At 36.4% G+C, this 24,364-nt stretch overlaps 1 protein-coding gene across 8 annotated transcripts in view; it reads left to right on the top strand.

Annotated features, from left to right (window-relative positions):
- Positions 1–24,364, top strand: part of LOC106665581 (protein cycle) — a 47,975-nt gene that overhangs the window by 10,069 nt on the left and 13,542 nt on the right. For 2 of the 8 annotated variants that reach the window (XM_014392087.2, XM_014392094.2), the window contains exons 2-3: positions 4,047–4,118; positions 21,658–21,789. In XM_014392087.2, the coding sequence (XP_014247573.1) occupies positions 21,713–21,789 (77 nt within the window). In that variant the 5' untranslated portion in view covers positions 4,047–4,118; positions 21,658–21,712. Of the gene's footprint in view, positions 1–4,046; positions 4,119–4,376; positions 4,592–16,545; positions 16,898–21,657; positions 21,790–24,364 lie in introns of those variants that run through there. The other 6 variants (XM_024228194.1, XM_024228195.1, XM_024228183.1 and 3 more) reach the window with 5 other exon arrangements.

Here is a 24,364-nt window from a genome sequence, read left to right as displayed (position 1 = left end):
GTTAGAGCAGCGGGGTATTGAGCCGAAGGTCGTGGGTTCGAATCCCGCTCGTGACACTGACTTTTTTATCTCAACTAAAAACCTTAATTAATTGCTAAATAATTATGTAAATGTAACAAAGAGACAAACAGGTATAATAAAAAACATAAATTTAGCCAGGTGTTAAATTACCTTATTGTGTTAATAATTGGTTTGTAATTTTTATTTATTTTTTGTTATATATAAAAGAAATATACTTTAATTTATTTTTCCTTTTATTCCAAAATCAGAAACATAATACAAAAGAACAGTACGACATAACAATCCGTTTCTCGGGTGTTAACTAAAATTGGAAAACATAAATAAAATGAGAAATTCTAATTAATCCTAATGAATGGAGAGTACAGATGAGTAATGATACAATTATAACATTTAAGTGAATATAAACATAATTTAACATCCCTTAGCCAGACCTGACCCTGGGCACTCGATGGCCAGAAAGAAGGCCATCATGGATTCTGGATCCCGAAACCTACTGTGGCTTAGCATCCTCCACAAAAGAGGATACATCTTAAAATGGATCCTTAATGAACCTGGTGGAACAATACCATAGGTATGAGGCACGCGAAGAAATTCACGGTCCTTCCATGAACAGTTCGGTTGGTTGCATTTTACTCTGTTTAGGATCTACTAGAAGCCATTTTTTTGGTTTATGCTGGATCACCCTGTATATAATTATGTTTCTATCAATAATGCCTTAACGAGTAATAAAAGTTTCGGACTAAATTTTTTTCTTTTCTTGTCTGTTCCCCCATTGAATTTGTTTATAGAAGGATGATTCTGATTGGACTTAAGGTAGATTTCTGGGATGATTATTTATTTGTATGTTTAGATTATAATGATTATTCGGAAATCGTGAAATGCTGTCTGGTGTGATGTAGGTTTCAGAAAAACATTTTCTTTATCGTGCCAACGTTTCGATCCTTATTGAGATCATCTTCAGAGCCTGGGGTTTACAAACATTGTTTAAATTTAACAAATTCATGCAGTGAATTTATACAACGCAAAAAATATTTTTTATATTCAATCAATGTATTTCTACTCACTCAAGGTGTTAGTTTTCAGCGTAGTAGTAGTGAGTAGAAATACATTGATTGAATATAAAAAATATTTTTTGCATTGTAAAAATTCACTTTTTTCCACATCCTACATGTATTTGTTAAATGTAAACAATGTTTGTAAATCCCAGCCCCTGAAGATGATCTCAATAAAGATCGAAACGTTGGCGCGATAAAGAAAATGTTTTTCTGAAACCTACATCACACCGACCGCATCTCACGATTTCCGAATAATCATCGACTAACGGTCACTAATCACCACACATTAGATTATAATTTTGACAATATAGTAATACGAATATTTACAATTTTAATTGTTTAGATTGTCTAATTATTTCTAATCATCTGTCACCCAGGACGAAAATCCTGGTTAAAAATTGGAACAGATGATACTTGAAAAAAATCCCAATTTATGCCTAAGATCGGGATTTTTCGAAAAAACACGTAAAAATTTATAACTTCTGATGGGGTTGTGATAGAACAGTTCGGTTGGTTGCATTTTACTCTATTTAGGATGTATAAGCCAATTTTTTTTGGTGGACATCTTTCCGAAATATAGTTCGTATTTTTACAATTCACACAGAATTAAGGAAAACGCAAAGACAAGTTTTTTTATACGCACACAAGCAAATAGATAAATTAGTAAAAAGAAAGTTTAGTTGTGGGATTGTACCAACTGTCTAATTCTTCCATCTCTTGACCTAGTAAAACAATTTATAATAGATAAACCTGCCAAATTAATCAAACTTCTTTAAAAGTTTACATATTCAGAGTGCTCAAATTATTTAGTTACATAAAATCCTTGTGTTATTAATCTTTCTCCTCAATTGACGTAAGAAGGACAAAAGGTAATACTTACGGCTGTTGGGTCGGATAAGGAATGATGTAAATGGACCTGTCTGCTTTTGATACGGACGGGGCCTTATGGACTGTTCGGGACAGTTAGTCAGGAACACTCACTCATCTAACGCCCAATACCTTTTATTAAATCTTACCAATTACACACCTGACTTAACATCTATTTATTTAAGCCGGTGGGAGGTCGATCGATCGGATCGTCTGAGGTGATGCTTCTTGCTCGGGCTTTCCGTGTATTTAAAGCTAAATATGTTTAAAAAACGTTATTTTATGTAATCGAGTTAAAAAGAGTGAAGTTTTAATCGAGGACATCATCGATTCTATTAAATCAGAATTAATTAAACAGAATTCAGGAAACGCTGGATGTTAAGTCATCCTTCGCAATTATAAATAATAAATATTAAAAACATCAAGATGCAGAAATTGATAAGAATTGATGATGATGATAATGGATGGAAATGGTTTTTTTGTTCCCTCAAGCACTAGGAGGTTTCTGGCTTATTGAACTTAACCTACTTAGTTCAGTGAAATCGACTCGATCATTCTCTTAAGAAGTGCTAGGTCGTCGACTGTCGTTGCTATAATTCCATTCCCTGGGTTTTCTTCGTATTATAGATTACGGCTCCATTGAGCGGTTGTTCCCCCTTCGAATATGATTTAGGTGGCTGTATCTTCTTCCTGATTGCATAACCTACAAATGAGGTTATCATTGCATACACCCATGTTATGATGTTTTCTCAGATTGTCAGATCTCTCCTCTGGGTTTAGCCCTCTCTTACTGTAGCAGTGAGTTGAGTCTTGGTGAGGTGTTTTAGCATGAACTTACTATGTCTAGGACTTTTAGAATTTACCAACTTCTCCATTTGCCTATTTTTATCCATTTCTGAGATGGAGGATTTTGTGTTTGCTTTTGTTATCCCAAGAATAGGTTCTGGTATTCTATGGTCTTGTAGATCCACCTCCGGTCAGTATGTACGGTTATTCCTTACATTCACTAATTTCGTGGTCCGCTTGACCAATTAATACATTACAATTAATTAAGGATTTTTAGTTGAGATAAAAAAGTCAATGGCACGAGCGGGATTCGAACCCACGATTTTAGGCTAGATACGCCGCTGCTCTACCACTTGAGCTATCGTGACCTCGATTCACTCGGACACCAACATAAAATTAAAACGGAAAATTCAAAAGGTGGGGTTGAGATGGGAAGTTGGTGTCCGAGTGGATCGAGGTCACGATAGCTCAAGTGGTAGAGCAGCGGCGTATCTAGCCGAAGATCGTGGGTTCGAATCCCGCTCGTGCCATTGACTTTTTTATCTCAACTAAAAATCCTTAATTAATTGTTATTCCTTACCCAAAATCCCCTTTTGCCTTGGTACTCAAGATATCTCAAGTTGTTGTCCCCCCCCCTTGGTTTTGAAAATTTTGGATGCATTCACTGGCTATTTTGATGTGTTTTTTTACATTCTAATGCTTAAATACTGTTTGGCTACTCGATCTTAAGAGGTTTTTTGCCAATGTAATCTCTTGAAAGATTTTCTAAAGCACAAGCATTGATGGCACGCATTTCAGCTTGAAAGACCGTGGAGTACATCTCTAATGAATAAGATTTCTCATGTTTTGGGCTTGTACAAAAAAACGACAAATCAGGTTCCTTTATTTGTTTTAGAACCATCTGTGTATCATATCATTGTATCTGATGTCTTCCTGAATTCTTCTTTTCTTTGTAGTACATTGAGACTTTATAGGTGTTCCAGGGATCATGTAGTACTCGCCATTTCTATTAATGGGTGTTTGATTTTATTAAGTTAATAAGGAACCATTTTTAAACAAACTTTTTATTTTTTACCTTGCCTAGTTCCAACGTAGTGAATTATTAGTCTAAATCTTTATTTTTTGTATTTATTTGCACGTTCTAACAACGTACCGTTGTCGACATTGGTCTGAGTATTCGTATGCAGGTGGTAACTGAGGTAACTGTTTGTATGTCCTAGAAACCCCGATCATAACTAACGTCAACTCATGCAGATTTTTCAGGAGTCAAAAATATTTTTTTGTTTGTTGTTTTTGACGTATCATTTTTTTTTACAGGTGTTCAAAATGATCCCAACCCAAGTGATTATGTCTAGAACGTTTCACAAAGCAAACTGGGTCTCATTCCTGGTAAGTTGGATAGTGAAGACTAGAATTTTTTATTTTTTAAATATGTTGATTCGTAACCTTTTCATGAATTACACACATTAGAAATAGTTCTTTACGTTATATACACTTGAACACAACACCTGGAGGACAATATTATAAGAAACCTTCCAACGCCAATCTTTCAACCTTACTCCTCAAGCCCTCTCCACTACCTCCAAACCCATGAACTTTAAGAAGTAGGAATATTTTTTAACTAAGGGAATGTTAATGTGATTGTAGATAGTGAGGTAAGAGGTAGAATAGAAACTTGGATACTACAACCTGGAGGACAATATTATACCAACCATTCAACACCATTTCGTTTGAGGCGAGCTGGAAGGTTCATGGGTTTGGAGGTAGTGGAGAGGGCTTGAGGAGTAAGGCTGAAAGATTGGCGTGGAACTTGAACAAGTGGGAACGTTTTTTAACAAAGGGAATGTTAAGGTCATAGTGAGGTAAGAGGCGTAGAATAGAACTTGGAGAAATCCTTTGGGTGGTTTTGATTGGACTGTTTGGATTAGTTCTATTATGGTTGGAGGACTTAACTCCACTCCAGAAAATTCGGAGTAATGTTTTTTTTTTATCAGTGTTTCTTTGTTAACAGGCTGATTTCGGTGCAAGTCGTCTGCTTAGTTCTTGAAAATTTTGTGTGGAGATCCCACGTCAGTCTGTTGTCTAGGTATAATCCTAAGATAACTTGTGTATATGCCGGTAATTTCTTGCTGTTAACGTATACATGTAGGCACGGCTAATTAACAAGAACGTAATTTGGGTGTTTTAGTCCTCGTTCAGTTTTATTTTCTACATTTGGCATCATTGTTTGATGAACTCAAGATACTTCTGGTTATTGGAAGTGGTTTGGTTAGGATTTGATTTAGGAGATAAAATTGCAGTATCGTCAGTGAAGGTAGGACAAGAACACCCTTGGTACGTCGGCTTGGATAGATATTCTCTCGGAGAATTCATTGCCGCTCCTTTCTTGTAAGATGGAAAGTTCGGGGTGATTTGGTATACTGCGCCATTTTGGAGCTACTGTATTGTTCTGTATCAATGGTACATCAATTCATTAAGGAATTTTATTAGTAGACCCAGTTTTATTGGTTGTATTTCTTCTACGGGTACGCTGTACATCCCAACGCATTTCTTTATGATGATAAATGTAGTGCCACAGTTTATTAGTAGTGTTTCCCACTGGGGGCGCAATGTATTTTCAAATTGAGGTTTTTTAGCGTGCGCACCTGGCACATAGGCCTTATCATACGTTTAGATTCTCAAATTGGAAGCGACTCACGTGCTAGGAAAATCTGCTTAAACCACGAGGTTCGGTGTAAAAGCCCACATGTCATTCTGCAGCATGCTGCCGACATGTCGGCTTCTCCAGTTTGCCCCTTCCGAGCGGGTGGGTTAACAGTGTGCCGCGCGTAAAGGGATACTTAAAGGGATCGAAATGCATCGGCCAAGTCTCTCAAGCACTATCTCCCTGGGTGTAGGGGAGATAGTGGATCCTGTGTAAGTCCGGAAACGGACATAGGAACAGGCAGCCTTAGACCTTTGAAGGGTGTAGGGGCTCCGATTGTGTCGAAACCTCCGGATCCCCTACGGCCGCGATTTCGATTTTGTGGAATCTCCAACCACCCCCTGAGGAGACCTTGCCTTCGGTAAAGGTAGCCCAGACGGCCACAAACGAAACACATCCGCCCCCGTCCACCAATCCTCACCCATTCGAGGGACTCGTCTGCGTAGTCTTAGCTTCCTCGTAGGGTGTACGCTTCGGCAGTTCGATCGCTCCGACTCCCGCGAGGTCGGGTAGGTTACTCGGAGGTCATACGCAAGGGCCCTGATCCACGGCCACGGATGAAACAGAACCTCTTCTCTAGGTACCCGCTAGGGTTCTCACCAATAAGCCACTGCGAGTCCTTACCCACGCAGCTGGGCTTGAACTTGGAACGAAACTTCGCTGACCCGCAGTTCAGATGGTTATGCACCCGCCTCCGTCCGTATATATAAATATAAATATCGACAAGATCTGGTACCCTAACCTGCGTGTGCCTCTGATCAGTACCCACCGTCCGAGGTCATCTCTCAAGCCAACAACTCCCTTAACGCATCTCGAGGAACTAGGTAGGCGTAGTCTGGCATCCTCGCATGCTGTACGCTTCCTCGGTCCTATCGTACAAATGCATGCAGAGGATGCTTAAGGCGATCCATGTGCGCCAGGAAACTCGTTTAGCTTGTGCTTTAGAGAATTTGTCATGTTCTGAAGGCTACACCATTATTTTGTACCTGGAAACCCCCCTTTGAACCCAGGGGTTGGGAAGGGTCTGCTGGAGTCTCCTAGGAGCACTCGCTGCACAGTCCCAGGAATTGGATTGAGAAAATTATTAATAGAATAGAAATAGAAAATAATTGGTGGGTTCACTGAATCTCATCTACTTCTTCACATAGTATACCGGAACCGTATTGGTCAGTACCAATCTTCCCAAATGTCCGTTCAGTCCACATTGCCCCGTTAGGTTTCGATGTTTTTTCCTGCTTCCTTTGATGCATTCTTTTGTCTTGTTCGTTCCAAATCTCGTCAGGTGTGTCCAGTGAGTGAATCCCATTATTTCTACACTTTTGCCATGACGAGAGTCTAGGATGCTCATTGATCGTCTGCCACAAAAGAGCTCAGGACTTATCAGTGGTGTTGCAGCCCTTTCCTTTCAAAAGGACCCAGTAAAGTGAAAAAAAATTGTAAGATTTCGTTGGGTCTGTGGGGTGATGAACCTGAAGTTTTTCATTTCTGCTCATTTTGGTCTGCCTATCCACACTGATGGAACCTAAGAACAAAAGCATCGGAAACGACCAAACTATAAAAAAAAATTTACCCAGAGAAACAGGCCTTAATATAAATGGTCGAATAACTTTAATTGATTATGAACTAGTAAATATTAAAATTAATAAACACTGGAAAATTCAACTCTTTTGTGAATTTCAACTTCATCTAATTAAATTTTCGGTTTTCATCTGTTTTATTTTAATTTTTCAGGTTTTTCGATTTGACTAAAATGATACACGGTCGTCACAAACGACCAACGGGGGTCAGTCGTGTTCTTTCATTTGGCATCTTTTTGCTGGAATCGAAAATTGATTTTCTCTCTCGCCCCATCCCAGTTTGGAATCATTGAGGGTATCGAATGTTTTTAATTATGGGACTCCCCCATGATACTTTTCACAGAGGTTGATTAATAGTGAAAGCCAATACTTTTTTCCACACATTTGTGTCAGTTGCCCGTGAGAAAATTGGAAAAGGTCAAGTTAGGAGTATCCGTTAAAAAATAACATCTTGAAGCGGGACGTAAAAACCGATCTCCCATGGGGATGACGTGTAGTTTCCCATTATTGAGCTATTTTTTTTATTACTTAGAAGGTTCTAGACTATTGATTACACAAATTCGTTTCTAAAAATTACTATGTCTATGTCTGTTTTACTTAAACCGAAACATTTCACTCCAGTGAGCAGTTGTAAACAAAATTGATTTGGGAAAAATCTAATCTGTAGCTTTTACAAAAAGCCTATTTGCATTGACAAATTCAATTTTATTCAGTTTCTTTGAAAAAAAAAAACAACTATTATTTGAAAAGTTGGTGGAGACAAGAAAATCTAGGTGTGGCATAAATCAGCACCCTGAGTCAAAACAGGATTTGTACATTTTGGCAAAATGAGATAATTGAATATTCCTGTGCCTTTTTTTAAACATCTGGACAAGTTACGTCAATATTTCGATATTCTAATTTTCTATTTGTCAATTTTTTTAAGTAGGATAACTACACTGAATTGAAAATGTGAGCCCAATAAAAAAAGTTNTCTGAATCGTTACTAAAATAGTTGAAAGCGTACCAAAGGTCTGTACTATAAATTACAATCCTGAAAAGTTCTGTTTTTTAGAAGATGAAACAGCGGCACGTAGCATATGCAGGCTGAGATTCTTACGCCCGAAAAAGTAAAAGCCAAGGCCTGAAGAAATTTTCAAGAAAGGGATAGCAGTTAATGTCGACGGTATACTGAGGAAGACCGTGGGTCAAGTACCAAGAAGATAAAAAGGTTGGGTTTTACCAACAAAAGAATAGCCAACTTACTCAGACAGCCTCATGCTCAGTCCAGATCCATTTGGGATTGCATTAAAGCCCTGACATTGGGGACAACAAAAAAATTATCATTGTTTGGGAACCAGGGCATACAGGGCAGAGGGGCAATGAGAAGGATTATAAATTGGCGAAGGAAATTTTGATGAAGACACCTATCAGCCCTGAACCATTTTCCGGCGTACCAAATTACAAAAAACGTAGATCAGACAGTGGGTTTAAATTAAATCCTCGGTTCAAAGGAGTCTTCTTAAGAGTTCTAACGTTTCAATATCGCGTATTTCCTCCTCTTGTCTTACTTCTGGAAGACGCCTCGACATACTTTCTACCAGCCTGGAAATGTCTCTTTGTTAGAGGTTAGCCCATCTTCACGAAGAGACCTTTCAAGATCGTGGAGTTATCAGGAAGTGATAGATGTGCTCTTCGTCTTTTGAGGTTATTCCATAAATGGTCGATGAGGTTCAAGTCTGGAGATTGTGCTGGCCAGGCTAAGAATCTGATGATGTGCTGTTGAAGGTACGTTTGTACTTTGCGAGCGACATGTGGACGGGCATTATCGTCCATTAGAGTAGGATTGTCGTTGATTTCATCGAGAATAGGCAACGCATGATGTTCCAACATTTCAATCACATAGCGAGTGGCCATCAAAGACCGTCCTTGAACGTTGAAAAGGTTGTCTCTAGGAAAAATTACAGATTTCGTACCTTTCGTTTGCCTTCTCCACACTCTTTCACCCCATCTGGAGATCGTAGAACAAATCTACACTCATCTGTAAAAAGTGCAGCGGAACAGTCGTCTAAAGACCAATGGCTGCGTTCTCGAGTAAATGAGAGCCATGCAACTCAGTACGTTCTGGTCAATGCTGGTCCTCTTAAGGGGAGAAAAGCCCCTACTCTATACTGATTTAATCTTCTTCGAGCAGTGCTTTCAGAAATTTGGACACTTCGAACTTCCTGAAGCTGATGAATCGCTTGAACTACAGTAAGGTGACTGTTTCGCTAAATTCTCAAAGTCAAAAAACGGTCATCCTGTGGTTCTGTTACCCTAGGGCGTCCAGAACCGGGCCTTCGATGGTAGGACCCAGTTTGTCGAAAACATCTAACAGCATCTCGCAGTGTCTTCGAGAGAACTCTGATGGCAGTAGCTGCTTACCTGATGTACCGTCCATCATCAATACGTGCCACACCACGCGCAACATCCTCAGCGCTACGTGGCATTTTTAAGTTTAAAAATTGAAATTAAAAAAACAAAGATGAAAAATAAACAGTTTAAGTAGAAATACTTCGATTGAATATAAAAAAATTGTTTTTGCAATGTATAAATTCACTTTTTCCCACATCCTACATGTATTTGTTAAATTTAAACTATGTTTGTAAATCCCAGGCCCTGAAGATGATCTCAATAAAGATCGAAACGTTGGCACGATAAAGAAAACGTTTTTCTAAAACTTACGTCACAACTTTTTAAATTCCGTAAAAATTAAACAATGAAAAATCCTTTATCCTTGTTTTTTTATTAAGGATTAAGTGTGTTTACATCCAATTGATATTCCCAATTTAAAACATAGCATAAAGAAATATTTTTTGATAAAAACAATGACAACAAAACCAAAATTTTTTAAACAGTTTGGCTCCTTTCTACGTCGGAAGTATTTACAGATCGTTACAGATCGATGAACTTGGTTACGGCACTCGTGGAAATATGGGGGAGGATTATATTTGCATACGATGTTCTAGAACTGATTTCATAGTTCAACGAGTGTTTGCACTGTGGGGGGGGGGGTTTGATGGCGACTTTTATTGAATGCTTAATAAGAATTTTTCTTTAGTGATTCCAGCCATGACCATATAGTCACAATTAGGTCGTGAATATGAAGTTAACAAGGAGGGAATGGATAAATATAAAAAACAACACTAAGAACGTTAATAATGAAATATATTGAATATTGGTTATAGAAAATAACCCAAAAAACTCTGAAAGGAAATTGAAATACAATCAAAGACAAGAAAACCAGACACTCGAATTTTGTTTTTTATTTCAAACTATATGTACTTTTACGTTGTATTAATTAAGGTTTTTAATTGAGAAAAAAAGTCAATGTCACGAGCGGGATTCGAACCCAGACCTTCGGCTAGATACGTCGCTGCTCTCTACTGCGAAGGTCGAGGGGTTCGAATCCCGCTCGTGACACTGACTTTTTTAATCTCAACTAAAAACCTTAATTAATTGAAAGATATTAATTGGTCAAGAACGAAAACTGGTGAATGTATTTTTAACGTTATATTAATTACAGCATACTTATTTTAATGTAATCCAAATTAAACAAGAACAGAAATTTACGATTTTTCATAAAAATTCTATGATTATGATGGTTTGAAAGAAAATTCTTAAAACGCCGGAATATCATTTAGTGATAGATAAAAATTTAATGTTTTATTACCTGGTTTTGATCTTAATAACGCGAAGGTCCTTAAGTCTCCTAGGCATCGAGTAAATAATCGACCGGATTTCGTGTGAAAAAGAATCCCATTCTTCGACAAGAACGGTTTGAAGTTGTTCAACGCTTGTTAGGGGCAGTCTGTTTATCATGTATTCTATGGGATTCGTGTGAAGAGGACGTGCTGGCCAATTCATTGTGGCAATACCTACGCCCAGGTGACAACTCGAGCTACGCGCGGTCGAACATTATCATGGATTAACACAAAGTTGTCCCAATCAGACTACAGCTTCCAGAAGAACTTCCTAATGCACCTTTAGATGTAGATGTAGATATATTTTCAGGGTATAGTATACTGCGCCCTTTAAGAGCTATTGTATCCCCCGTGCTGCCTAAAGCACATCGGTGAGTCCTATTTCACCAAGAAACTTGATTAATAGGCCCGGTTTCAATGGTTGAAGCTCTTCTATGGTCACATTATACATCCCAAAACTTTTCCTCCTGCGGGCTAGTGTAGCTCCGCAGTTTGTTAGTAGATGTGTTGGTGTCTCTTTTGCTTCTTTGCAGAATCTGCCATTTTGGATTATTCCAACCTTCTTTAAGTGTCCGTTTAACTTGCAGTGTCCTGTTAGGAATCCTATTAGGATTCGCAGTTTATTTCTGCTTAAAAAATTAGTAGAGTCAAAGATTCTGTACGATAATCAGTCGGTATCATCACTGTCTGAAAAGGCTGTGACTCACGCATAGCACAAAGCGTTCTGCTCCACGGTCCCTCTCATGTTAGTCCACAAATCAAACCTGCACTCATCTGTGAAGAGAACAGCCCTACATTGTACCAGTCTGTACTTGATGCCTCTCCATCAGTAGTGAAACTGATGTGGGACGTCTAAAGACTACGATATTCTCTTCTTCTGATGACTGTTTTAGAACTCACCCTTAGGATATGAGATAGGGATAAAAGAAGCGGCCACAAGGCCTGCTACACCTCGATCTGAATAGATCTTTTGTGCTCCCCTGTTATTTATAACTCATTGGCCGGCTTCAGGTTATTAACCAGCCTCCACAGCTTTGCCAACGAGCTCACCCTTACAGTACGGACTATTTAGAGTTGACTACCGGGCCAATCTTTAAATTAAGGTTCTTTAGTGGGGAAAGGGAAATAAGACGATCACCCCTAGCCGTTGTGATCGCTTCGATCGAGACTTCCGGTAGCCCTAAACCACTTTAGTCCTCGATGGCAAGCGCTCCACACGCAGGACTTCGGCTTAGTAACGTACGTCCGTTATTGGCCAAAGCATCTGCCCACTTTTCTCGACTAAAAACCACGCTTTTAAAAAAAATAAATTATTTACTCAAATTTATTATTTAACTGTTGAACTGAAAAGTTGGCCCTGGAAAGTATGAACTTGAACTGATTTTTCTATATTTTTAATCCAAAGAGTGTAAAAAAGGATTAGCAACGTAAGGTAATCAAGTTATTAAAAGTTATAAAAAATAAACAAATACAATGTCCTGTTTTTGTCTTTGAGTGTGTATTGTCCATTTAATAACAATAATTGTTTAATTTAATTGTCCTAGTCATCTTTCTAAAAGGTCGCTAAAAAAAGCAAAATTTTCAAATTTTTTAATGCGTGTTACTATAAATTATTCTATTTCGAAATCAAATAGAAACGAACGAGAACGTTCTAATAATCAGATAGCGCTTCCTTACTTTTTTATCGTGTCAATGGTTATGACTTTTCTTCAATAAAAAAATGATAAGGGATATTTAAAGCAAGATAATTATTAATGTTTGTTTTATTAATTGGTGATTCTGTTTGTTATATTTTTTGGAATGTCTAGGTTAACGGTTAATGAACTTTAAACGACCCCCTTATATTATTTATGCCTCTAGAACCAAAATAGAATATACATTTTAGGACTATATCTATGGGCGGGTCTCATGGGTGAAGGGCAGCCCTTTTATAGTCGGTCAGCCTGTTTCAATCTGTACTTTCATCCTGAAACCTAGTATAGGTAATCTTGTATTTTCCTGAAGCCATTAAGCAATGGTAGCCCACATAAGTTTGGAGTTGAAATTATGCGAAGGTGGTGCCTTCATAGCTGCCTGAGCGACTGTGAGACTCATCTGTGCACCTTAAATTTTTTTTTATTAACTCCTGTGCTCAGAGCTGTATTGCATGGTTCTCTGTTGAGAATATTGTTGGGATTAGGCCATGGGGATAGGGTACAATTTGGTCTTTTTACCCCTGTAACTACACCCTGTTCCATCTTCAATCCATATTAGGACCCGTTCCTGAAACGAGACCAACCAAAGGTCTCTATTTTCTATGAACAGTTAAAAAGGTGTAATTACCTTGATATAATCGATCAGGGATGGTTTGAAAGAAAAGAAAAACACTTTTCCGTGGTCGTGCTTTTCATGACATCCCCTGCATCAGGACTTTGAAACTAATAATAATAACAAGGTTTAGGGGGGCGTCGGTGGCCGCAAGGTTTAGTCTTTGACACGGCGCTCATCACTGTAAGGTAGAGGTCCCGGGTTCGAATCCTGCGGCCCTGCATTCGAACCCGACATACTTACAAATGGGATTTTTTTCAAAAACACCGGCACCCTGAGGGTTTATATGACCTCTGCTGTTGCGAACCCTCGTAAAAAAAAACAAATTTGAAAATCAACATACAATACTGAAACTATGGTTTCAAACATAGTATTACCTGGTAAAGCAATATGCAAATCTTACAATGTGAAACGTTTAGAGAAAAAAAATGTGGAAAATATAGGGTAATATAAAACGCCGCCCTGTCTCAGTTCGTTCCAATTGTTCAATATTTTATTGCATGATTTTATCGATTATTTTGAATCGCGCGTATCAAGTACAATCAACTAAATATTCCTGGAAAATCACCAAAATTAAACTCGTATGTGGTTATAAATTTAAACCTGTTCAAGCCAGGAGAAAATACACAGACCACGCCAAAACTTTACTCCCCATTTAGCAAATCTTTAGGATTTTTGAAAGTTAAGATATGTTTATATCTAAAGTGTGTTAAATATTGATTTTTCTAGTTCAGTTACAGAATCACTCTGATAACATTTAAGATTCGCCGTCAATATGATTATTTTATATTTATAGATCAGGGGTGAAGCCAGTTAGGATGAAAACACTCAATTCCAGCGGAATTCATCCCCTTCATCAAGATTATCAAACTATTACTAATTAGTTAAAATAATAAATGTGAACAACCGTTCCAACCGCACTGAAATTAAACATTTAAATTATACAGTTTACTAAATTGTGAATAGACGTTCTTAAGTTACCTGGCGTTATATAACTTGAATGGTCGGCGAAGTATCTGGGTCTTTTTTTTCTAACTAGCTCTTCCCCTGATGGTTTTTAATATGCGAATGGTGAAAGCTGCTAATTAACTATATAATAGTTTAGAAAAATTTAAACCTTTTCAACCTAGGACAAAATTATCTGCGATCATAAAATTTTTGATAGTTTTATCTTTAAATCTAAAGATTGTAAATATTAAATCCATTATATTTCGTGGTGCGATTGATCAAATAACCTCTTTCAATTAATTAATCTTTATGTAAGGTATTGGTTGAGATAAACAAGCCAGTGTGACGAGCGGGATTCGAACTCACGACCTTCGGCTCAATACGCCGCTGCTCTACCGTTTAAGCTATCGTGACTTCGATCCACTCGGACACCAACTTCCCACCTCAACTTACCTAGGTACCTACTAATGAAAGAAGTAACTTGGTCTATTGACCACTAAAACATAAATGGATTAATATTTTTTAATGGAGGACTTGCTTGGGACAATAATAACTTGGTTCGTAAAACTGCAGATCTTGATGTAAAAAATCCTTTTTTCAAATGCCGTGTAATATATTCGATTCTCGGCGACAAATGAAATGTCCACNATATTAAATTTTGTTGGTTCAAATTTGTCAGAAAATTGTTACCTTCATCCCAAGGGTTTTCCAACGATTGAAAAACTGCTTTCTAAAATGGTTCAGTAGCCTGAATGCGAATTATACTGGCATGACTGACTTTGTACATTTGCGTTTTGCCTGTTGGTTCCATCTTCAGTGATTTTTCTGCACTTACCTGATAAAAACAGCGAGAGCAGACCAAAACTATCGTGAAATCACTAAACATGTACATACAAGACAAACTTTGTTGGTTCAAATTTGTCAGCAAATTGCTAGCTTCATGACAAGGACTGTCAAACGATTAAAAAATCTGCTTTCTAAATATGTTCAGTAGCTTGAATTCCTGGCCTTTTGACTTTGCCTGACTGCAATGCCTTTTGTTTTAAAACTTCTTCTACAGTGATTTTTCTGGGTCTGTCGTGTCAAAACATCGAGGGTAAGCAGGCCAAAACAATCTGGATAATTCAAAAGTAACATGTTAATAGAAGAACAACCAAACTCGGTTCATAAAATATTTTTAAAAAACAATCCCATCCTAAGACTATCCAAAGATTAGAATACTGCTTCGAATTTAATTGGGTAGCTTGAATTAGTTTTGTTTTTTGTTGCCATCTTCAGTGTTTTTTCTGTTTATGTCAGACCGCAAGAGCATATATAGGAAGATTAAAATCATTGGAAACGAACATAGAAAGGAATTTACAGCAAATTTGAGATTAGTCTTTTAAATGTAGTGATTTTTTTATTTATTTATCAGTCTTGAAATATGTTGCTAAACATTTTTCACTGTTGTGAGATTTCCTCCTGTGGTATGGGGTATAATAACTGCCTATCCTCGCAGATTTTTGTTGGTCCAGGCGAGTTTCGGGATTTCGCCATCTTCAGTGTTCAATTCACAAATACACCCGAACGCTGAAGATGGCCGCTGAATGCCGAAACGCGTCTGGATCAATAAAAATCATCAGACCAAAATGATAACTAACAAACAATACTTTTAAATGTATTCTCTATTACACTTTATCACGGTTTTGTAGTTCAACGATTTTCTGTATTTTTAACCTAGTTCCAGGGGACCGCGGTAGCCGAGTGGTTAGCATGGAGACTCTCACGCCGCGGTCGTGGGTTCGATTCCCACCGTCGCCTCTGGCCCTTTTTTCCCGATAACCCCCCCCCCCAATTTTAACACACATATATAAGAATTCGTCACCATGGCTAATATGCATAGATCATAAGGCAAAAAAAAAAAAAATTTAAAAAAACCTAGTTCCAGGAGATTTAAGCTTTCTTTTCATCCTTCCTGTAAGGTTTAGAGATTCTTGGTTATGTATTTTTTTTACTTTCTTAAAAAGGATTCGTTTTAAAATAGGGTTAGTCCAAGAGATACGTGGATTTTATACAGGTTAATTGATTTCGCATTTTTCATCTACGTTTCGGGCTGTTTTGCCCCTCATCAGTAAACCTCGGTAGTCTCGCCTGTCATCACATTGCGTTTTTTCTGTACGGAAGCTTGAAATTGTCTGTCCTCAAAAGGCATTAAACAAAGAAAATGAAAACTTGAAATGCTTCTGTCCCGGCCGACAGGCCAAAACATTCTTGGTTGATAAAAGAGGGGGAAACTAAATTTAAATATTTATATAGCCAAGAAGACTTGTTTGATTTTTATAAGATATTATCTAACAAGAGGACTGACGAATTTGTGAATACATCGAAGAAGAGCTGTTTTGAAGATTTGACTCACTAATGTTGAAAAATACTCTGTGTCACAGCATTTCTATTTATACGATAAAAAAAACAATACAAAAAGCTGTTAACATTCGATGTTCGCATTATCATGTGTAAGCCATCAAGAGGCCACTCGTTTTTCTTTTCCGAATTGGGTAATTTGAATTTTCAAGCAGGCCCACCGGTGATCTTTCCATAGAAGGGTCCCAAATCGGCCAAGTCGACTCGTCCTCAGCCCATTAAAATCTGAATGGACGGTGCTTCCAGCAGAAACCGCGTCCCAGGAAGGATTGTGGGAGTGTTTCTGGGCGTGGAGAGAGCGGGGAGCGCAAGAGCTTGAATGGGAGTCGGTGGGCGGAGCGACTCGGCACTGTTTCATGCCAGAAGGCAGTCATGTGGTGATGCCATGGTGGCGAGGAGTTCCCACGAGATACCTTCGTATCAGCACCTCATCAATGTCGCGACCCAAGATGAATTCCACCAGCATTCTCATGAACCGACTCTGTACTACGACCTGCAACCCGTGCCGCAGTTAGTACACAAATCCTTGATACTTTTATGCAAAATTTACCGACCATTAAAGTCCGAAGAATCTGTGACATAAGTCATACACAGCATGTACACAACCGAAAAGCCGACATTTTCTCAAGAGGTTTTATTGTTTTCTTATATGAAACCTGCTTCTATTCATCTATTACTATTACCTCTCGACTCCTTATACAGGGTGTTCGGCTACTCGTGTTACAAATTTTGCCAGTAGATTCTCATTCAAAATGGAACCAAAAAGTTCTAATCAACTATGGTCTGAATCCCAAAAGTTTAGGAGTTATTTCACTTTTTATGATTTTTTAAGATTTCACGACCTTGCTTCAAATAAACAATGATAACTCCAAAATTAAAGGTTTTGGATAAATCCATTGATGCCATTAAAAACTACGTTAAATTTCTACAAATATCAAGATCAATACTAAACTTGTAAACGTTTGTGAAATAAGCGTTTTAGTAGCGAGAACTTTGAATTTTTTTTTTCAAAATTGAAATCTTATGGTGATTCTAAACTACTATTTCCAAACCTAGAGATCAGCAAATTTCAGAAAACGTACCTCAATTAATATTTTTTCAGTGGTGCAATTGGTTTTAAGAAATTCATTCAAGATTTCCTTAAGATTTTTTTTTTAATTTGCCACCTTACCGATCCGTCAGCCACGGTTTTTTTCTTTCCTCCATTAATTTCTTCATCTTTGAAAAAATTAATTAAAAAAGTAATTACACCACTAAAAAAATATTAATTGGAATACGTTTTCTGAAATTTGCTGATCTCTACATTTGGAAATAGTAGTTTAGAATCACCATAAGTTCTTCAATTTTGAAATTTTTTTTTTCAAAGTTCTCGCTACTAAAACGCTTATTTCACGAACGTTTACAACTTTAGTATTGATCACATCTTATTGGAAATTTAACGTAGTTTTAAATGGTATCAACGGATTTGTCCAAAACATTTTAGTTTTAGAGTTATCATTGTTTATTTGAAGCAAGATCGTGAAATCTTAAAAAATCAGAAAAAGTGGAATAACTCCGAAACTGCTGAGATTCGAACTATAGTTAATTTGGACTTTTTGGTCCATTTTGAATATAGAATCTACTGACAAAGTTTGTAACACGAGTAGCCGACACCCTGTATAAAAAAATATAGAGTAAAGTTATTCCTTTTATGATTTATCCCTCTTAAAACTAAATAATAAAACTGCAAGAGCACAGAATGCCTACCGACAAACAACCCGGAAAAAACCCTGTTTTCTATTTCATAAGATTAAACAACCACCCTTTTAGAAACTTTCTAAGCTAATAATCAATTTTCAATCGCAATTATACAAAATTGAAGAATTCGTGTTGGAATCGTGAAACCCTGTTCGAATTACTTGGAGCGGTTCGATACCTGTTGTTCGCCTTTCCAGGCGTTACATAACTTGTAAACTAAACTTTAAGCGATAAAAATTGTTGTCCGCTTCTTGATCCTACCCTATCGCCTTTTACCACCCTGATCAACAATGACAACTCTCTTCGGCGAACTATACGCCATTCCAGTCCGACGCAGTTGAATACGACGGTAAATCACTACCATTTACAGGGTTTTCGGCTACTCGTGTTACAAACTTTGCCTGGAGATTCTGCAATCAAAACTGTACCAAAAAGTCCAAATTAATTATGGTTCGAATCTCAGCAGTTTCGGAGTTATTCCACTTTTTCTGATTTTTTAAGATTTCATGATCTTGCTTCAAATAAACAATGATACTTACAAACCTGAAATGTTTTGGACAAATCCGTTGATACCATTGAAAACTACGTTAAATTTTCAATAAGATGTGATCAATACTAAACTTGTAAACGTTCGGAAAATAAGCGGTTTAGTAGCGAGAACTTTAAAGAATTTTTTTTTCAAAATAGAAAAACTTATGATGATTCTAAACTACTATTTCCAAACGTAGATATCAGCAAATTTCAGCAAAGTACTCCATTTAATATCCTTTTTAGTGGTATAATTACTTTTTTAATTACTTTTCCAAAGATGAAGAAATTAATGGTGGAAAGGAAACAACCGTGGCTGGCGGATTGGTAAGGTGGCAAATTAAAAAAAAAAAAAAATGAATTTGTTAAAAGCAATTGCACCACTGAAAAGGATATTAAATGGAGTACGTTTTTCCATTCCTCCATCAATTTCTTCATCTTTCCTGTTTTGGACAAATCCGTTAATACCATTGAATAGTAGCGAGAATTTTGAAATTTTTTTTAAAGTTGAAAAACTTACTATGGTGATTCTAAACTACTATCTCCAAACCTAGATAAAAGCAAATTACGGAAAACGTACTCCATTTAATATCTTTTTTTAGTGGTACAATTTCTTTTTAAATTATTTTTTTCAAAAATAAAGAAATTGATGGAGGAAAGGATAAACGTACTTTCTTTAATATCTTTTTCAGTGGTACAATTGCTTTTAATAAATTCATTCAAAATTTCCATTCAAAGTTTTTTTTTAATTTGCCACCTTACCAATCCGACAGGCATCTTTGAAAAAAGTAATTAAAAAAGAAATCGCACCACTAAAAAGGATATTAAATGGAGTACGTTTTCTGTAATGGTAAAAAGTTTTTTTTTTCAAAGTTCTTGCTACTAAAATACTTATTTCACGAACGTTTGCAAGTTTAGTAAGTATTGATCACATCTTATTGAAAATTTAACGTAGTTTTCAATGGCATCAACGGATTTGTCCATAACCTTTTAATTTTGGAATTATCATTGTTTATTTGAAGCAAGGTCCTGAAATCTTAAAAAATCATAAAAAGTGAAATAACTCCGAAACTTTTGGGATTCAGACCATAGTTGATTAGAACTTTTTGGTTCCATTTTGAATGAGAATCTACTGGCAAAATTTGTAACAGGAGTAGCCGAACAACACAGAAATTAAATTTTTTAAATAATTAAAAACTTCTTAACAAATAAATAGTTTTTTTTTGTAAAAAACATAATTTGATCAAAATTAGTTGCAATTTTTTAAGCAGTTAATAAAATGTAGTAAATTGTTGAATATCAAGCAAAATCATAATTATGCTAAACCGTCACTTATTCTTTATTTGCGGGTTCAATTACTTCAGTTCCTCGCTGAAGAAGTTGCAACGGCGAACGCGTTTGAATAATACAACAAGCGAGTGAAGGCGGACCCAACAAGTGGCCCAACGCCGGTTCATCAACTCTAAAATCAAACCTTTACCGGATCATCAAATCATGGTCATCAAAAAAAAAAAAAGAAGATAAAGAATATAATGAATAATAAGAATATAATGAAAAAGTTAATAATTTTGAAAATTAAGTAATGAAACGGAATTTTCTCCTAGAGACTTCAACCATGGAAAATTTTATTTCAAGAAATCGATTACAATTTGTTTCAATTTACATTAAAATTGTTAAAATTTACAAAATTCTTTTATTATTATTGTTATTAATTTGTAATGTCATTCGGTTTTTGTGGTGTTGACTTATAAGAGGTTAAGTACTTTTTATGTTTAAGTGTATGTGTGACTACTACTGACATGGGATCTCAGATTTCAATGATAACTTTTTTTGTGATACTGGTACGAAAAATTTGACATCTATCCGAGCTTTCATCCCGGGCTAGGAGACTTAAAACGATTTTAAAAGGAAGGATTAAAAAAATAATAATAATAGGTCAACAGTAGTCAGATTTTGTCAACTGATGACCACGTTAAACTCTTTTTTTGCAAAAAAAATAAGTAAAATAATTTTTGTTTATAATGCGTTGACTGTATGAATAAAGTTCCTTATTTGAACAAAACCAAAATGAATCAATTTTAAAACCTAATTAAACTGAAATTTTAGTCAATTATCATTTTATACTTAAACATGGAATGTTTGTGATTTCGAGGATTTTTATCTACACAAGAAAACCGACTAAATATAAAAGAGCTTAGAAGTTAAAAGGCTTCGTACTAATATGAAAAACTCTGACGGACAAGTTCATTGTTTATTTTTTTGATATTGTGTATTAAACTTGTTCAAAAATCTTTTTAAATGCTTTAATCGGCGTCCTGGTCGTACCAGATTTGTATGTTGACAGTTGTATGCTGTATGGAGGATCGGGGCTGTCCAAATTGCTGACAAACTTTTAACCATCGAGTATCAAAGGCAATTATTTTCCCTTATATTAAAAAAAATCCTAAAGCTAAGAGATGTCTTCTTGATGTTCTGCGGGGTGTCGAAGCTGTAGTTTGATCGATTCCGTTTACATTCCAAAATGATCGGAAAAGGCCAAACTACAAAATCCTTTGTCCAAACAACGAGAATGAACGGTTTGAATACAATTTACATATATAAACCACCCTTTTTATTCGAAATGATCTATCTCTATGACGTTCACAGCATTTCTGGATTTTAACTGTAAATTTAATAGAAGATTAAGCTCAAATAAAGTCAGTGTATAAATGTTAAATTTTAAGTTTAAAATGTCTTTTAGAAGTTTCACCTGGAGTAAAATCAGGGAGACGAGGAATGACATGTTTTTTTATAAATAAAACATGAGAGGGTAGATCGGCCTGCCTTCACCAATCTTTGAATCTCGGTCAAAGATTCAAATGAATGTTTCTCGATGTAAATCATTAAAGAACGGTTTTTCTTAAGCTGACGTTTTACTGATATTAGGTCAAATTTTACTACCCAGTATTAGAAAATCAATTAGATGATTTTGATTGATGTTTTCTCGGCATTTGCATGTATTTCAGAAGTTGCTGTTCGAATTCCGTTTACCTCGGAAGCGGGCAGGTGGCCTCTAGTGATATGGCTATGGAAGTACCCCAAGTAGACAGCACGAGGGAACACCCTCCGAAGAAAAGAAAAGCGACGTCTTCTTATCAGTAAGAGAACATTTTTATACAAATAAATATAACATAGAAATATGTATTTAGGGAAAATGTAATGGGAGAGTCTTACATGGGTTGAGTGAAAAAAATTCCTTTTGGGTGATGTACCTTCAGTTATGTTTCTTTCCTATATATTGCTAAGTTTTCGTACACAGAAGGTGAAAAGTGAAAAGGCATGAAGACAGACGACAATATAGTTTCAGTTCATAGTTACTCGAAAAGCCGTTAAAATAGATGAATTTTAGTAAAATGCTAATAAGTCCTACTGAAATTGATGGAAAGTTTATATTTAATCTTTTTATGTAAGGTTTTGGTTGAGATAAAAAAGTCAGCGTCACGAGCGGGATTCGAACCCACGACCTTAGGCTAAATACGCCTCTGCTGTACCACTTGAGCTATCGTAACTTCGATCCACTCGGACACCAACTTCCTATTGTTTGGAGGAAAACCTTTCGAATTTTCCCTTCTTTTTGTCATTTTTCAAATATGATGATTCTCGGTGACAAATGAAACGGTCATGGAGAGCTTTAGTGAAGATATACTTCGGTTTTACTTATTAAATCCATTATATTTCGAAGTCCGATTGACCAAATAACTTCTTTCAATTAATTAATATTTTTATGTTTGGTGCCCGAGTGGATCGAAGTCACGATTGAATCTTATTTAGTGGGTAGAACTCAGATAACAAAAGTTGGCCCAGTCTATAGCAATCCATTGCCATTGGGCACCTTCTGTGGCGTCCCTCAAGGTACGGTTTTCAATCCCCTGTTTTTTCTTTTATACATTAATGATCTTTTAAAATTGAAAATATTCTGTAAACTTTTTAGCTACACATTGATTCTTTGGTTATACGACTGAGAAAACTTCTTTTTATAAATTCAGTGCATTAAGAAAGATCCTAAATTTAAAATTGTTAAAAATCAGTTTATTATGCCTTAGTTCACTCTATGATTTGCTATGGTAATGTTTCATGGGTGGAACCAGTAATTGTTATTTAAATCCATTGATCATAACTCAAAATTCCCTTTTGAGAACTATTCTTTCCAAAACTTTTAGATTTAATACCAATGAACTATATGGCATTTTTCAGGTTCTAAAATGTAAACAATTGTTTTTAAAATGGTCTTGTATGTAGTCTTTAAAAATAACCTTTTTGCTGAATCCAACAATGAGTATCAAACAAGAAAAAAGTAGTGAGTAATATTTTTATATCCTAGGTAAATACTAATTTTTAGTAAATCCATTACAGTTCGTGGTCCGATTGACCAATTAACATTTTTCAATTAATTAGTATTTATGAAAGTTATTGGTCGAGAAAAAAGTCACCGTCACGGGCGGGATTCGAACCCTCGGCCTTCAGCTAAATACGCCACTACTGTACCACTTGAGCTATCATATCTTCGATCTGCTCGGACACTAACTTCCCATCTCAACCTCACCTCTCGAATTTTCCCTACTTTTTGCCATTTGTCAAATGGCGTGTAATTTTAAATAAAAATGAATAAAAATTGTATTTAATAAAAAAGTCGCGATAGCTCAAGTCGGAGACCAGCGATATTTAGCCAAAGGTCGTGGGTTCATATCCCGCTCGTGGCTCTGGCTTTTTCATTTCAACCAATACCTTACATAAAGATTAATTAATTGAAAGATGTTATTTGGCCAATCGGACTACGAAATATAATGGATTTATATTTAATGGAGGAGTTGCTTGGGACAATAATAACTTGGTTCGTAAAAATGCAGATTTTGATGTAAAAAATCCTTTCGGTATGGCTCAATGTTAATATTTATTTAGAAATCGTGACGACTCTCGACACGACACGCAAAAATGACACAATTACACAGAAGACAAACACTTTGAGCCCTGAAGATGATCTCAATAAAGATCGAAACGTTGGCACGATAAAGAAAATGTTATTTTGAAACCTACATCACACCAGACCGCATATCACGATTTCTAAATAAATATCGATTAACGGTCACTAATCACCACACTTTCAACGAATTAATTTCAGGTTAGTTTCTAAGTTTCTAATCAATGAGGTTTTAATAAAACTATTGCAATAGGTTTTCTGGAGTAAATCCCCTTCCGTTTAAATTCTATAAATGAGATCGATTTCCATTTAGCCGAATCTCCGGCTCTCGCACCTTCAGACTACTATCCGTCAACAAGACGGGGTTTTGGAGAAAAATATAAAACAGTCGAATCAGTACTTTTTTAACACAAATTTTAATTTGTCCAGTTGAGCTTTGAACCGCCAACTTCTCACACCCCCAAACTATCCTTTATATATGGTCACGTCGACTGGAAAAAGTTCCTGGCCAACACTAAATCACAAAACCTTGAACAATCCACTAAAAAACCGAGAACAATTAGACTATGCAAATCATCAGTGTACCTTACCTCAATTCACGTCATCACATCAACGACCTCGCAGACACACTACACTCTATCCCTAGACAAATCACTCAGGACTGCGACAGAAGGAATCCTTAAAAATTTCGTTCGTTCTCCTCTTCGTCGTGAAGACTGCACTTGGGTGGCTTCTGATGAAGACGAAGACTTTCT

Source organism: Cimex lectularius, unplaced genomic scaffold, assembly GCF_000648675.2.
Source record: "Cimex lectularius strain Harlan isolate CLEC.00 unplaced genomic scaffold, Clec_2.1 scaffold44, whole genome shotgun sequence".
Classification (NCBI taxonomy): domain Eukaryota; kingdom Metazoa; phylum Arthropoda; class Insecta; order Hemiptera; family Cimicidae; genus Cimex; species Cimex lectularius.
Note: the sequence above shows the minus strand (reverse complement) of the source record. Positions and strands in the feature narration are given on the sequence as shown.